Source organism: Episyrphus balteatus, chromosome 2 (assembly GCF_945859705.1).
Source record: "Episyrphus balteatus chromosome 2, idEpiBalt1.1, whole genome shotgun sequence".
Taxonomy (NCBI): Eukaryota; Metazoa; Arthropoda; class Insecta; order Diptera; family Syrphidae; genus Episyrphus; species Episyrphus balteatus.
This window is the reverse complement of record NC_079135.1, coordinates 20667694-20683248: the sequence shown is the minus strand read 5'-3', so window position 1 is coordinate 20683248 and position 15555 is coordinate 20667694. Positions and strand designations below refer to the sequence as shown.

The window sequence follows — 15555 nt, the reverse complement described above, 5'->3', positions numbered from 1 at the left end:
AGTCAAAATTCACTTGTAATTACAACATTATCAATTCTTTTTTACAGCACTGCTGGAGTCCTGCATTTATGATCTCGCCCTTTGTACATGATACCTCGCTTGGGGCCGATTAACGAGTATCGTTGGAATTAAACGACAACAAAGTAGTTTCAACGATATCGTTTTAGAAAATACGGCCTTTGAAATAGATTTTTTATCTTCCATAAAGGTAACAAACACTAAGCATAACTTGGACGTATTTAAAAAATGCTCGCTCAAAACTAGCTTCGAATACTCCCCAATCACCTGATTTGAATGTTATTGGGCTTGTATGTTACTCTTTGTTTCGAAAAGTTAGGCAACGATCAAACGATTTGCTGAAACGAGTTTTATAGGAAGATTGGTTAAGATTTAGCCTAAATTTTATATCAAAGCTAGTAAAATAAATGCCTCCAAATGAGTTTGTCCCGTTAGGTCTAGAAGGTACCCTAGAAACTTTCTGAAAAAGTACTTATTCCTAAAATAAAGTTGAGGAATTTGTACTTTAAATTTCGATTTTCATGGCTTTTCCTTCTGTTAGTTTCAAATCTAGTTTCGTTGATTTGACTGATTTTTTTTTTTTGTTTGAAATATTATGTATGTAGGTTATGAATAATAATATAAAAACTTATTTAAGTTCCTTATCAAAAATCTGTTCGGCTTCTATAAACGTTCTTGGTCTTGTTAAGTTAGGGCTTTAAACTTAGTTTTGTGACTGCTCTGTTTTCGACGCATGCAACTCAAAAAAATCCTCATATTTGCAAACATTTTTAATTTTTATAGGTATTAAAATAGAGGGATAATTAACTAGTATCATTGAATAATTATATATAGAAGTGACACCGGAAAAAACATCCGCTTTGTTTGAGGGGTGGCGCTACAATCCTTACAAGAGTGGCGCCACAATCGTTTTAGGATTGTGTATTCGATGGCCGAAAAATTCCTTAAAAGGACTTTTGGTTACTAAGTAACCACAACTACTATATTATTTATATTTGGTGTATTTGTATTAGTTTTGTTTTGTGTTAGAAGTGTGTTTGTTTATTTTTGTTTCTGTAATATTCAAATTGAATTTATTTTTAATTTTTGTAATATTTTGAATTGAACATTTATTTTTGAATGTTTGATTCTTATGTATATTTGAAAGGATTTTGTTTTTCTGTTTTTATTAACGACAAGAAGATTTTTCTTCAACTATAGAGAGTTTATTTAATTTTGACTAGGGTGCTTTTTGTAATAATATCTAGCTGTAGTTCACATTATTTAAATGTTGTCTGCATGCACTGTAGCATATACTTACTATTTTCTTAAACCCCATATGCAAGAGTAGGTAAGGATCAAGTTCATACAATATGGCCATATTACACATTATTTTAAAGTATTTTAATGCATATTTCAAATATTTTAATACAATACGAAACTATCTCGATTATTTGCTTAAAATGATTTATGTATGCGAACAAGAACTTAGGATTTACGGCTTTGTTCAAATTTGCAGTTTTTACAAAATGTTAAATTTTGGAAAAAAAATCTTTTCGTACCATTTTTGGATACTTTTCTCTGTTTTTAATTTTTTTTTAATCTAAAATTTAAACGATAATAATTAATAAAATGTTGAAATAAACTCACAAGAATTTGAGTTTATTTGAAAAAAAACTGTAAAAAGGTCTATTTTGATCGCAAATGTATGAAAATGTGGTTTTGGATAGTTCCAATGATTTTCCTATTTCACCATTTGAAATAAAATATTTGGTTCTAATATCCTAAAACTAGAAGAATGTAGCTTTTACATGCTCTTTATTTTGTCATGATACTATAGTCAAGCTATGCATTCTCACAAAAAAAAAGTTGAGATAACAATCAGACATTGCATTACTATAGCCCTGTTCCATTGGAGAATACTAATAGTAGATTTTTTGTTCATCTGTCAGTCTGTCTGTCTATAGCTAAACGGATCTACCGATTAACATCAAACTTGGTATGAAGTATTTTTTGGAGACTCTCCAGAAGGGTTTTTAGAACTAATTTTTTTTACCAGAAATAACGATACCTGCCATATACCAATTTCGGAAATGTTTTATTTTCTCGAAAACGGTACCAGTAATTTTGTTTAAAAAAATTATAAAATAATTATTATAAAATAAAAATTATTATTAACCTACCGTAGAACCGTTTTTTTCAAATCTGATTTTCTGCCAAACTGCCAATTCAATTTTAAAGAATTTTTATATAGTTTAAATATTTATATAGTTTAAATATAAAACAGTAAGACAATTTGGAAAAATAATAGTTTTTGGATAAAAAAAATTTAACACTTTTTTTTGAAAAATAAAATTTTCGAAAACCGGAAATTAATTTTTTTTGACATTTTAGTTTTGAATGTTGAATAGTGATTTCTACGAAATTGCATACCAATTTTATTTTTGATTTTTTTTTGTTTTAATTTATTTTGTTTGTTCCTTTAACTTTTTGGACTAGTGTATAAAAACAACTCAGGTTAAAAGCTGCACTCGTTATGAAACTCAACTATTAAATTTAGCCGAGCGTTAGCCATGTACCTGAGCATTAAATTGTTTATTGGTAGGGTGAAATATATACAGTACCTTGCCATATTATTAGGCCCAAACGAAAAAAATAAAATTTTTTGCTTCATGTTGCTGAATTTTTAAAGTTTTTGTCGAAATATCTTGAATTTTTTGTTGTCTTATTTACTTACTCTTACTATGTAGATACGGATTGACTTAAAAAAATTTAAAGAATTCAAAAATTTTGATAAAAAATAACGTGCAAAAGGGAATAAGCTCCAATCGAGGAATAACGTGACATTCTTAACTTTATGACAAAAGCACCATCTTGCATAAATAGTGAAGCTCTGATCGTCTGGTTATTACTTAAGATTCTTAGATTTTTGGCAGTTTATTCTTTCGTAGAAGACCAGACGAGCAGACCTTCACAGTATGTTATTCCAACTTTTTTTAAGTCAATCCGTATCTACATGATAAGTGTAAGTAAATGAGACAAAAAAAAATTTAAGATATTTCGACAAAAACTTTAAAAACTGAGCATCGTGAAAATTTGTAGTTTTTTTGCTTGGGCCTAATAATATGGCAAGGTACTGTATAATTCAGTTAAATATTTAAGTCAGCCTTAAATTTGATTATTGGTAAGGCCCGCAGAAAATAAAATTTACTAATTATAAGTTTCGGTGAATAAAACTTCTTATTCAGATTTATTTGGCACAAATTTATTTGTCATGAAGTAAAGTTATCAGGTGGAGTTTCGATTCAGCAAAAAAAGGCGCTAGTTGTTACGCATTTTATAATATTGCCAAAAAAAATATAATATAAAAAAATAGCAATCTCTGTGGGGATACGAACTCAAAGAGCAAAAGTAAAGAGCAATCACCTTGTCACCTACGCTAATAGGACTATTGAAATAAGTGTAACTTTCATTCCCTATAAGCTATAACGTGCCTAGGATATACAACAATAATTATTTAATTTTGTTCAAATTCTCGTCGTTAATAAAAATGTTTTGTTTTTAGTTTCGAGTTACTATGGATACATTTATAATGTCAAATAACTTTTCAATATTTTTGTTTGATATTTGTGTAATTTTGTATGTATGAGTAAAATTTCCATATTTTCTTTTTTCATTTATAGGATGTCGATGTGTCGATAAGATTTATTTTTTTTCGATATTTGTTTTATGTTTTATGTGTGAGTAAAATTTCCTTATTTTTTTTTCTAATTTAGGATGTCGACATGTCGATACGTTTTATTTTTATTTGATATTTGTTTTCTAATGTTTGTATTAGTGAAATTTCCTTTTTTTAAAACAAATTTTTGGAAATATAATTTTCTAGGACAAGCCCCATTCTCTCTGGACATTTTTTAGTACATCTGATTGCCGAAAAAATAAAATTCTGTGGCGCTAGAAACTATCGGTGTCACTTCTATATTATATAATTATTCAATGCTAGTATCGTTAATGTAACGAGATATCAAAAATAGAATGGTAGCAAAAAATAACTTCAGAAGTGAATTTAATTTTTTTTGTTCATGGATCAATAAATAAATGTGCTAATAGGATTCAAAATAATTATGCTAATATCTTTTTTTTAAGTGCATAGTGTTTGTGTTCGCACATTTAAGTGCGGCTTTGTTGCTATGCATCTAGTCAGCGCTGTAACTCCATCATAAGTAAATAGTGTTGACACTAGTTGCAATTATTTGTTAATCTCTTAATCAACTACATCTTGGATATATGTAAACAAACTGCTTAGATTATTATTTTTCAATCTACAGCATTTCGAACAACATTCTTTAAAAAAAAATCGCCTCAACATTCCTAAGCTTGATTTAAGTTGTTGATAGCAACGAGTTGATTTTTGTGCTAGTTAATTGCTTAAATCGGGACACATGTTGTTTGTTGGTCTTGTAGACCAACATGTTGTGCTTTCCTTATGACATTAACCACTTCTGATTAATAGCAAATAACTTACTTCTAAACAAACATTGAAGCGGATAAAAAATTTATCAGGAGCAATTATGGAGTAGTTTGTAGTATAAATCAAATCATGGTTTAGTTCAAGTTATCCAGTTAAGTGGAGTTAAAAGTTGTAATCCATCAATGCATAAAAATGTTTTTGACCGTTTAAATTCATGATACAAAAAAAAAATATAAACCGTTATAATTTATGGAATATTAGTTATGGTTGGCCTTATCGTAAATTCAATCGAAGTCGGAAAATTGTTTCGAAAAATTATCATAAAATCTGGTAGTAAATCGTAATTGGTAGTATGTATGAGATTTTTAACTAAGTTACACTGAGCGTCACTTGAATAGAAACAAAGGATTGCTGTTGTAGATAAGAGCAATTTGTGCTTTGGTCAGGTAACAGCAGATTTTTTTTTTTTTTGGAGTTGTACTCGTAAGTCAAAGTTTAATTAAGTACATTGTATTTTTGATGTGCTATCCAAATCCAAAAATATTAAATTCACTCATTGATTGATTGATATTTGGAGTGTAAGATGCACTGCAATTTATAAGATCTATTGTGTCCCAAAAGTCACTCATACGCCATACGTCATTAAAAAAAAAAAAACACTTCGTTAAGCTGATATTTTGCATGATTTGGAAAGGGTTTTAACGTTTTTTTGAGCGGAATGCACCACGATTTTAATATTCAGCCAAGTAAAAAATTTACATCAGAAAGTTTGATTTGCAATAATCTTTTTTCAATCATTTTTCTAGACATTGGGCAGGAAAATCGAGTAAAAATAACCCATTCTCTTAATCCCATGAAATATTTGGTGCAGGGTCTAAAGCCCTAAGGCCAAAAGATCAGTGTAATCGGCCCTAGCTAAATTCACACAGCTAAAAACTCCCCGATTCGCTAGGGCCGAACATCAAAACTGCAAACTATGATAACATACACTTTCCCATGGTCTCTTATTAAAAATCAAATTCATAAAAAGTTAAGAATACAAACAAAAGGCTATTTTTATTTTATTTTTAAATAAATATTTAAATCTAAAAATACATTAATAAATTAAAATACATAATATTGCATTTAAACTTAAAATTACTTTAACATGAACAATACAATAAAAGTTAACATCTATAAACTACAATCTATAGAGTTATTAATTCTGATTTGGTTTTGAATACTTGAAGATTTCTTTGATCGACAGCACCAACAATTTAATAAATTCCTCCCACTCAGTACATACACATATGGATCCAATGTAAAGAGTAAGGCAATTAAAGCTTCTGCTAGCTTAAAGAACCAATGTTCTTTTGGCAAAGGATTCGTTTTCAATGCTAATACGATGGAGATCTAAAAAAAAAAATAAGTGCATGTTTTGAATATGTGCTAGAGATCTTACCATTTGTGGCATCCAACAGATAACAAATATCAAACTTAGAAAAGCCATAAGTTTGGAGAATTTTATATTAATATCCAAAGCCTTTGTTAAACTCGATTGGGATGATGAGGAACTTGAATTGCTGAATCGCCTACGTTTCTTATAGAGAATGGCTCTTATGACAAACGTGTTGCAAGTTACTATTGTAATGCAGATTAGAGATCCTTAAAAAAGAGAAAAGAAAACATTCTTGTTTATGTATCTTTTTTTTTAAATTTTGCTAGTCAATCAAGAAATTATTATTATTCACTTTTTTATTTTAGTATTATTGAATAACAATGTCAGATTGTGTTAAAAATACTACAAAAGAACTTAAGCCATATCATAAACAAGTACAAAAAAAAAAATAATAAATAGAAATGACCAAACCAAACCAATAAAAATTTAAATTTGTATTTATGACGGCCAAAAAAAATTCCGAATAAACAAATAATAAAATAATATTTTTGTTTAGATTCAAAAAAGGAAAGGTAGAGGTAGGTACATTTCGGCATCAAAAAAATTATGTGCAGACTTACCAAAAACTAAAAATAAAATCGCATATGCTCTATCTCGTAGAGTTTTAGCTTCCCTGTAGCGTAAACATTGTCTTGATTCGTCATTGAAATAAATTCCAAAACCAAAGAGTGGGAAAAATGTTATAATACCCGCTACCAAAGTCAATGCTAAAATCGCATTTCGATTAAATTTTCGTGTAAAATGCTGCAATAAATATTAAATTGAAATAAAATCAAAATTTTTAAACAATTCTGCTCTGTGTGTTTACTGTTTACCTCTTGATAAATGACGGGATGATTCAAAATTATATATCGATCGATAGACATTATCATTGCTATGCAACCAGAACTTATTCCAAAAAATCGAAAGACTACCCAACTTGCACAAAACCAATGATTATATTCCAGGAGGATATTTGGTGGAACGGTACGCTTTACAATTACCATGGTGGAAACACCCATTAGTCCGATTAAATTGTTGGCTGTTAAGCATCTGTGAATGAAAAAAATAGGTACTTATAATTTGAATGAAAAAAAATCTTTGGAAATGTTGAAATTAAAAAAAAAACACTATTTTCCTTAAAAACTGAACTAAAGCGACTAAAGCACCACAATAATTTGGTCGCAAAACCCACAAGATTTTTTGCTTTAACCCTTTCGAACACAAACTATGAAAATCAATTAAAAAAATGTTTTTTCAGTATTATGGCGCAAAAACATCACAACTAAGAAATATGAATAGCAAAAAGTTATTTTCCAAAATAAACAATAGCAAAACTAATGTGTTACTCTCATGTTACATGTACCTACATAACATGCACTGCCTATGACCACCAAAAAAGTCGGACAACTGAGAAAATAACTTTTTATGGAACAATGATGTATGCTACTTCTTCTAAGCCAAAAAACAACTGGATTAACATTTTTTATATCTTTTTTTCAAAATTATGACCATATTAAAAAAAAAAATGTGAATTTCAGTCCCTTTTTCGATAAAAAAAAAATTAAAAGTATGATAATATGACTAACTTTTTTAATAATCCAGTAACAAGGCATTATTATCTTTCAATTAAGCCATCGACACCTACAAAATTATTTAATGGAGTATTTTTTACGAGTTTTTAAAAATATTTTAAATGAGAGTAACGCTGGGTTCGAAAGGGTTAAGTCCTTTTTGGTATAATTTACATTGCGATGTAGGTAGGTACTATTCGCTAAGTTTAGGATTCGGAAAAAATCGAACTCGAGAGTCTGTCTGTCTGTATGTTTAAAGTGCCTCGAGGTACAGTCTAAACTACTGGAGCGATTTTCTTCAAACTTTGTTATAAACAGTTTCGAGTGATTTGATTTGGATTTTTAAAAAAATATTTCAATTTTTTTTTTTAAATCAAGTTTTTGAAAACGGTTTGATGAATTTTATTGAAATTTCGTTTTTATGTCTAGAATAATATTTTCTTTAAAATGGCAGACCAACTTTTTTTTAACATTCGACCCTTGTCCGGGTCAGGTGTAAATTATTTTCAGCGATACCCTTACTCACCACATACCAAATTCTCAACGAATTTCACTTGGGGTTTGCCTAACATCGTCAAAAATCACTGCATCTTTGAAAAGCCCTAGTTTTGGCTTATTTTCTAACAAAATTAAAACCAAATTTATACGACTACTCCTAGTGAGTGACTATAAAAGTCTTTTTAATGTAGTTACTAGTGTAGTTTCAGTGCAACAGGTATGGGTCAAAATCATTGGGGTGGAAAATTTGATGCCCAGGCAATTTAACATTTAATTTTTCGCCTTTACCAATTTAAATAATAGGTAAGCATCTAGGAATATACTTTTTTTTAAGTAAGAAAAGATTTCATTTATTTTGTATTTCATCTATATACTCAAAAAAGCGTTCCTGGACATGTTCATAACTAAAAAACTGAAATTCAAAAGGCTTAAAAACATATAAAAGACAATTATTTTAGACTATTTCCTTTTTAAACACCCCCTGGGAAAAAAGATAGTAAACTGCATTATTTTTATTTTGATAAATGTTGCCTACAGAAAAATGATGCATCGTATCAAAATATCTTAAAGCATCAAAATTATAGGATCAAAAAGCCTGCAGGTGGTGTAAAAAAATGTATTTTCGGTAACTCATCGAACTAATTTATCGTCACATAATTATTTTCATTGATTAAATCAATGTTTAAATTATTTTTCAATGTTACTTTCAAGTAGCGTACATCAAATAACCGTCATTCCGGGAACGTCAGTTTCGCAATAATTCTAGATTCAAATTATAATTTTTTGTGAATAAAAATGATAGGTTATTGAGGCCAATTTTACCTACATATATTTTTTTTAATATTTCGTTATACAATATTAAAAAAAAATAATAAAGGTCATTCATAAGTATGTAATTTAGAAAAAGCCACTTTTATTACAAGTATAAAATTTGGGATGAACGTTTCATTTGCAATTTGAACCAAAAGAGTCCATCGAAATATTTTGGGCCAAAGTATAGCAATTTTTTTTAAATTTAAATGATTGTTTTTCTGAACTATTTTGCATGAAAAGTTATGGGTTTTTAAAGTAAATAATTTGTTTAATCTCTTTTTCACAATTTAACTTTGAAAAATTTGAATGTACTATGGCTTAGCCATAGAACACACGGTCATTCTCCTACCGACCATGGTAGAAAGTTTGGATCGTATGCTATAGTTGTATAGTAGTAGCTAGTATTCCACCCAAAAGTGATTTTAGTAAAATTTGTCGCTTAGAGCTTGTGGAAAGCTTAAATTTTTGTTAAATCAGAGTAAATACCTAGGTTTTCAAATTTTTGAAAATGTTAAGCTTTGAAACTACATAGGCTAAAAATAAAAAGGAGAAAAGTAAACATTTTCAAACTTATTTTGGGATGGTTTTCCTAGATGAAAAAAAATTGATGCAGAAAGCTAAGACACCTATTGTTAAAAAAAAAACAATTTGTTTACTCTTTTTCACAAAACAATTGCATTAGTACGACAAAAATTATTTTTACTTTTGTACTGTTCAATAATGTCAAGCTTTTACTAAGCATTAGTAACAACATTCTTTTTATAAGCTTTTGTACTATGTAGTTTTCCATTCGAAAAAAAGTGAGTTCTTATTGAACATCATTTTTTGAACTTTTTTTCGATACCTCGATGATGCAAAATTATAATTTTTTCTCGGTCGGTCTCAAAGCGTCTATTATAAAACGAACTTAGATTATATGAGAGATCTTACCACAAAATCCGGCGTAAAAATTAAATTTGTCTAAAATTTAAGTGCGAAAAATGTACCGTTGCAAGCTCGCAATCACAAAAAAAAAAACTCTTGATTGTTGTAATATCGGTACGACGATTGTAACGTCTAGTTTGTTCATGGAAAATAAAACTGAAATTTTCAACCAAAATAATGTTTTAAACTGAAAAAATTAATTGAAGTTTTTGGTACCGCTTAAAGAATGTCTGTCTGTGTGCTTTAATTATTTGGCGCCATAAAATGATTTACAAAAACTGCATCGTTATCATTTTAATTTCCATCAGATGTCCCACTAGGGAATCCAAGACTTGTGCATCTTCTGAATCCCTATGGCAATATTTATTAAAGCACTTAAATTTGCTAAGTAATATTAAAAGAAAACAAAAACAAAAAAGAATTATATGCACCACCTATAAATTTTATATTTCAATATACTATCACAATAATAACATTAGCGTTACTTTAAATCAAAATCTAAAAGCAAAAGGGGAGTAACTGATGATTAGACATAATTTTATACTTTTATAAACACTCTTTATCAATGAAAAATTGAAATAACATAAAACAACCTCACTTGGGTACTTTCATCTCCTAAATGCTTCATTTTCAAAAAAAAAATAAACAAAATCGTTAAAAAAATTGATAGGCAAAATTTAATTAACTTCCTAACTTACACTTAATTTTCCTACACTTCATTTAAACGATTTACTGTGGCGTATCCATCAAATTATTCAATTTATTAATTTGTAAGCTTATATTTAACTGAAAATGTTATTAAACATTTTCACATTTAAACACTATTAAAAAAAAATTCACTTACCTTAACATCAGAGTATAACTGCCATTATTATATCTCCTTTTCCTGGCTAATTTAACCAATGCCAAAAAATTCCCCAATATTCCAATTGAAAGAAATACAAATATTATTGCAATTAACATTTTCTTGTCTTTTTTGACTAAAGATGACTGGAAGCTTGCATTCGCATTAACACCACTCGAATCATTTTTTAAAAACACTTGAGAATCCATATTTTCAAACCGTCAATATAAACAAACATCCATTAACATAAAATTCATATAAGAACAGTAGGTTTTTACTCGGTAGTCACTTGTAAAAGGCGCACACCAGCACTCTAATAGCTCGATCAATAAGAAACCAACCAGTTTTATGAAAAATGTTTAAACTTTTTTTGTTTTTTTCTGTTTGTAAATATTGTGAATAAAATCTACACAGCATCCAAGCTACCACAACGAAGCTTGCTTGCTTGCGCTTCGGCCGGCGTCTCGGAACTTACTAATTTCAGAAATACTATAAACGATTGCATCCCCAAATGGGGGTGCGAAGTGCGAACTACAAATCAGTTCTCGGTGAGTTTTAATTGTGAAAAAAAAAACAATCACCTCTAAATCTATAGATTCTCTGCTGCGTAAGAATCTGAGAGTGAAAATTCCCATCAAGCTTTTAGATCTTCTACCGAAACAGTGAAACTTCAATTTCTGACTGTGGATGCTGGCTGGGATGCTAGAGATGCATGACTGGAGGAAAAAAAATGCACACACGTCGAGCTTTTCTCGCAATTCTTTTGTGCTTTTCCTTCAATATTGTTAAGGCTTGATGCAAAAAAAACAAAGATTTTTTTTTCTTATTTAATTATATTAATTAATTAATGAAGTTAATGAATTATAAATAAATATTAACAGAGAGATCAAGTGACACAAATGGAATTTGTAATGAGTAAACGTGTTGACAAATTGAATCAATGTGTGATACAAATAAAGTTGTAATTGTTAATTATCACATTGTGGTTTTAATTTTTTAATTTCTAGAGAAATGGGGAAAGATTGTAGGTACTTGGAGGGTGTAGTAGGTACTATACATTGCGTAATTTTATTTCCGGATTACAGTGGGGGAAAACCATTAATATTGACGCTGGCCACATATTTAATTTAAAATTTTATGGTACTTGGTCTAATATATCTATAAACATGGCTGGAAATATAATAGAACTATTATTTGCGAAAGTTCTTATCCTAAAAAAAGTTGTGGGTTTTCCCAAAACAAATTATGAGTTTATAAGAATGATGCTTTGTTTTATGAAGAAATTTGATTTTTTTTTTGTTTTGTATTTTTACCAAGACTTAATAAAAATTAATAACTCACGAAAACCATCGTAATCTGAAATGTATGACGAATCCGAAAAACCAATCTGTTTGTAATAATTTGAATTTTGATTTTTTTAAGAACATTTTTTTCTAAGAACAGTTTTTTATTGGTTCTGTTAATTGAGGTAATTTTGAATTGCTTGAAGTGCTCTGAAATGTAATCTTCCAATAGAATCGCTCAATCAGTCAAAACAAAATTCTTGGGTATCGGGGTGTATACGTAACTTTATTTTCTTTGCAACCGTTTTCAAGTTAAACGTTCTAAGTTACGCTTTTCCCAAGTTTTTTTTTGGTGTACTGAATTCAAAATCTTATCATTTTTTTTACTTGCGATATATGTACATAGGTACCTACTATAGGGCAAGTTTACATTTACATGACATTACGATGATGGAGAATGTCAAAAAAGTAGGTTCGGCAATTCTGTCTGTCTGTCTTTCTGTCCCTCTGTAAGAACCTCGATCTACAGCCTAAACTACTGGAGCTATTTTCTTCAAACTTGGTAGTTAACAGTTTTGGGTGATTCCCTAGGGGACAAATTGAAATTTTTTTAGGACCAAAACTAACGGTACCTGTCATATAACGGAAATAGAAAAGTTAATTTTTTTTTTTCAAAAATGGCTCTAACGATTTTGATTAAAATTTTTGTCTGTAGTATTAGTATTACACATAAGAGCCAACTTTTGAAATAAAAAAATATTATTTGTACCGTTATTAACGGTACCTGTCATAGAACGATTTTTTTGATTTATGAATATCTCGTAAACGACAACACAGATTTCAACCAAATTTCTTATACAAAAACGTTAAAACAAACGTTATTTAAAAACTTTAAAAAAATTTTCAAAAAAAAACATTTTTGGATTTTTAAAAAATATTTAAAATTTTTTTTTTTGAAAAATCGATTTTTTGAAAACGGGTTGATGAATTTCATCGAATTTTCGTTTTGTTTTGTGTTGAATTATAGTTTCTTAAAAATGGCATACCAACTTTTTTTTTTAAAATGTTATAAAAACGGCTCTAACGATTTTCGATTTTTTTTTTTTCTAAAAATTCCTTTTTATACAAGAAATCAAACTGCATATTTGGTTTTGTGAAAAAGTTAATTTAAATCGGTGTTCAATTAATTATAAAAACAGATTTAATTTTTTTGCACTACTTATGAAATTCCTTAAAAATAACAAAATTCAGATTTTGTCTAATTTTTTTCGGTAAAAAGCTTTAACATAAGAATTACTTTTACCATAAGAGCAAGTACGTGTGAAACCAGTCGTGCATTTTGTCTTCATTTGTTTTGAAACAAAAACATACAGGGTGTTCTTAAAAGTCATTACTACATATAAAAGCCATGATTGGTTCCTAAGGTGGTTCTAAATCGAAAAAAACTTATGTCTTTTAATTGGTTCATATTTTTCATAAGTTTTTCTATAGAATTTTTATAGGAATATCTAAAATTACTAACAAAGATTTTCATCTGGATTTTATTTCCAAAAAAGTATGAAGTTTGATTTGGGTAGTTTTTTGAAAAATAAAAAAAAAAAATAACAAAAACTACCCGGAACAATAGGTATTATTTTTATTATTTTCTTCTTCTTTAAATAAAAAAAAAACGTTTTTAATCTTGTATAACTAACCGTTTATAAATTTTCGACTTCATTTCTAAGTTTCCGCAAGAAAGTTCACAAGAAAATTTTGCATATTTTCAAACAGTTAACACAAAGCTATCGGATAGCTTTTTGTTGTTGTAAACAATGTTTAAAATAAGCAAAGAAACGAACCATTTTCTGTCAAAAAATAATCTGAAGGTATCCGAGAATTTTTGGTATACCTCAGGTATCTGAGTGATCAGCTGATAAATATTTGGCTATTTTTTATTTTGATTTCTATTCGCGCGTTTATTCAGCTTGAAAATAAAATAAATTTGCAAGAATTAAAGTTAAATCGATTGTGCAAGTACTATTGTAACAATAAAAATAAATTGCACGACTGGGGTCGCACGTACTTGCTCTTATGCTTAAAGTTACTATAATGTTAAAGCTTTTTATTCAAGAAATTTTAAGTTAGATATTTTGAAGAAATTTCATAAGTAGTATAAAAAAATTAAATCTGTTTTTATAATTAATAAAACTCCGTTTTAAAATATCTTAAAAAAAAAAAACAAATATGCCATTTTATTTCTCGTATAAAAAGGTATTTTTAGAAAAAAAATTTTGAAAATTGTAGGAGCCGTTTTTTAAAAAAATAATTTTTTATATATAAAATTTTTTTAACATTTTTCAAAAAAAAAGTTGGTATGCCATTTTGAAGAAATAATTAATTTACACATAAAAACTAAATTTCAAAATTTTTCATTGATCCGTTTTCAAAAAATTGATTTTTCAAAAAAAAATTTTGAAATATTTTTTAAAAAAAACCAAAAATGCGTTTTTTGAAAATTTTCTAAAATTTTAATATTATCTTTACTTACACACTTTTGTATAAAAATTTTCATTTAAATCGGGTTAATTTTGTACGAGATATTCAGAAACGAAAAAAACCGTTCTATGACAGGTACCGTTAATAACGGTACAAAAAATATTTTTTTTTATTTAAAAAGTTGGCCAGATACGGGTATCCCAGATAGCCTGTCCGATAGGTGTTTGAACGTGCCCATTGAGTCATAAAATCTAATTTTTCATTTCGATCGAAAATATACCTTGCATTATATTTGAATAATCTCTTTTTGGTCATTATACCAACTGAATTACTACATCAAATTTCACAGGTATTGGATTATATTCATAGGGTATTTCCTTCAACAATCACTATTTCACGTCAAAAAATTTAAATACATTTTATTGATTTATTTATTTGAATCGGTCATTTCAAAAACTGATAAGTCACGCAATACAAATTTGAGGTGTGAATCTTAGTGAATATAATTATTATTATTATTATTTATTCTCTATGGTGTCATTAACAACTTTTTCATTCACATCACAAATAAATGAGTTTCTTGCGCAGATTATTGGTCTGTAATCAAAAATATAAAATCGTGAATGTTAGTGGTGTTCATTTTGTTTCAGAATCTTGTACATTTTTTTGAAATTTTATTTTCTTCCGAGAAAATTTTCTCTCAACTCTAAATCATTTTAAAATAAATGATGCTTAAAAGTTGGAAGACTTCGTTAAAAGTTCTCAAAAAAATTTCAGTTAATTACTTTGAGAAATGAAAATTGAAAGACAAATGAGAATGTCCGTCCGCCCGTCTATGTAATTTGTAACAATGAAAGGACTATAATTTGATAACAACTTTTACTATGGAAAATTCATTGTTTAGCATTAGGAATGTAAAATATTGCAATATATTAGGATTATAATCCTAATAATTTATGAATCAATCGTGCAACCTAAAGGTCGAAATATGATGGTTTCATTTTTCCTGAGTCTGAAGAATTCAATTTAAGAATCCGACCAATAGAGTCCAAAATGTACCTAAGCTTTTTAAGCCCGCAACTTCCAAATTTTTTTGAGATTTTCAATGATTAAAACTTATTGAAAAATGAAAAATTGGCACTTATGAAATTATCATGAATTGTTTTTTTAAAACGCTTATATTTTGAGTTCTTTTGGTCGGATACTCAAGTTTAACGTATTTACTCATGCAAAATTACTGAGCAACATATCATTTTTTT

At 28.2% G+C, this 15555-nt stretch overlaps 1 protein-coding gene across 1 annotated transcript; it reads right to left on the bottom strand.

The window, feature by feature from the left end:
* Nucleotides 1–5522: 5522 nt before the first annotated feature.
* On the bottom strand, nt 5523–11236 carry LOC129909064 (prostaglandin E2 receptor EP2 subtype-like). The gene is made up of 5 exons (XM_055986008.1): nt 10539–11236; nt 6722–6938; nt 6467–6650; nt 5910–6112; nt 5523–5860 (listed from the first exon to the last, which is right to left on the bottom strand). The coding sequence occupies exons 1-5, from the start codon at nt 10745–10747 to the stop codon at nt 5642–5644; spliced, it is 1032 nt and encodes a 343-aa protein (XP_055841983.1). The 5' UTR covers nt 10748–11236; the 3' UTR covers nt 5523–5641.
* Nucleotides 11237–15555: the final 4319 nt, after the last annotated feature.

Coding starts and splice junctions, on each gene's coding strand:
- LOC129909064 (XM_055986008.1), bottom strand. CDS start 10,747: ATGGATTCTCAAGTGTTTTTAAAAAATGATTCGAGTGGTGTTAATGCG. Junction 6,113..6,466: donor GATTTTATTTTTAGTTTTTG/GTAAGTCTGCAC, acceptor CTCTTTTTTAAG/GATCTCTAATCTGCATTACA. Junction 5,861..5,909: donor TCTGTTGGATGCCACAAATG/GTAAGATCTCTA, acceptor TTTTTTTTTTAG/ATCTCCATCGTATTAGCATT.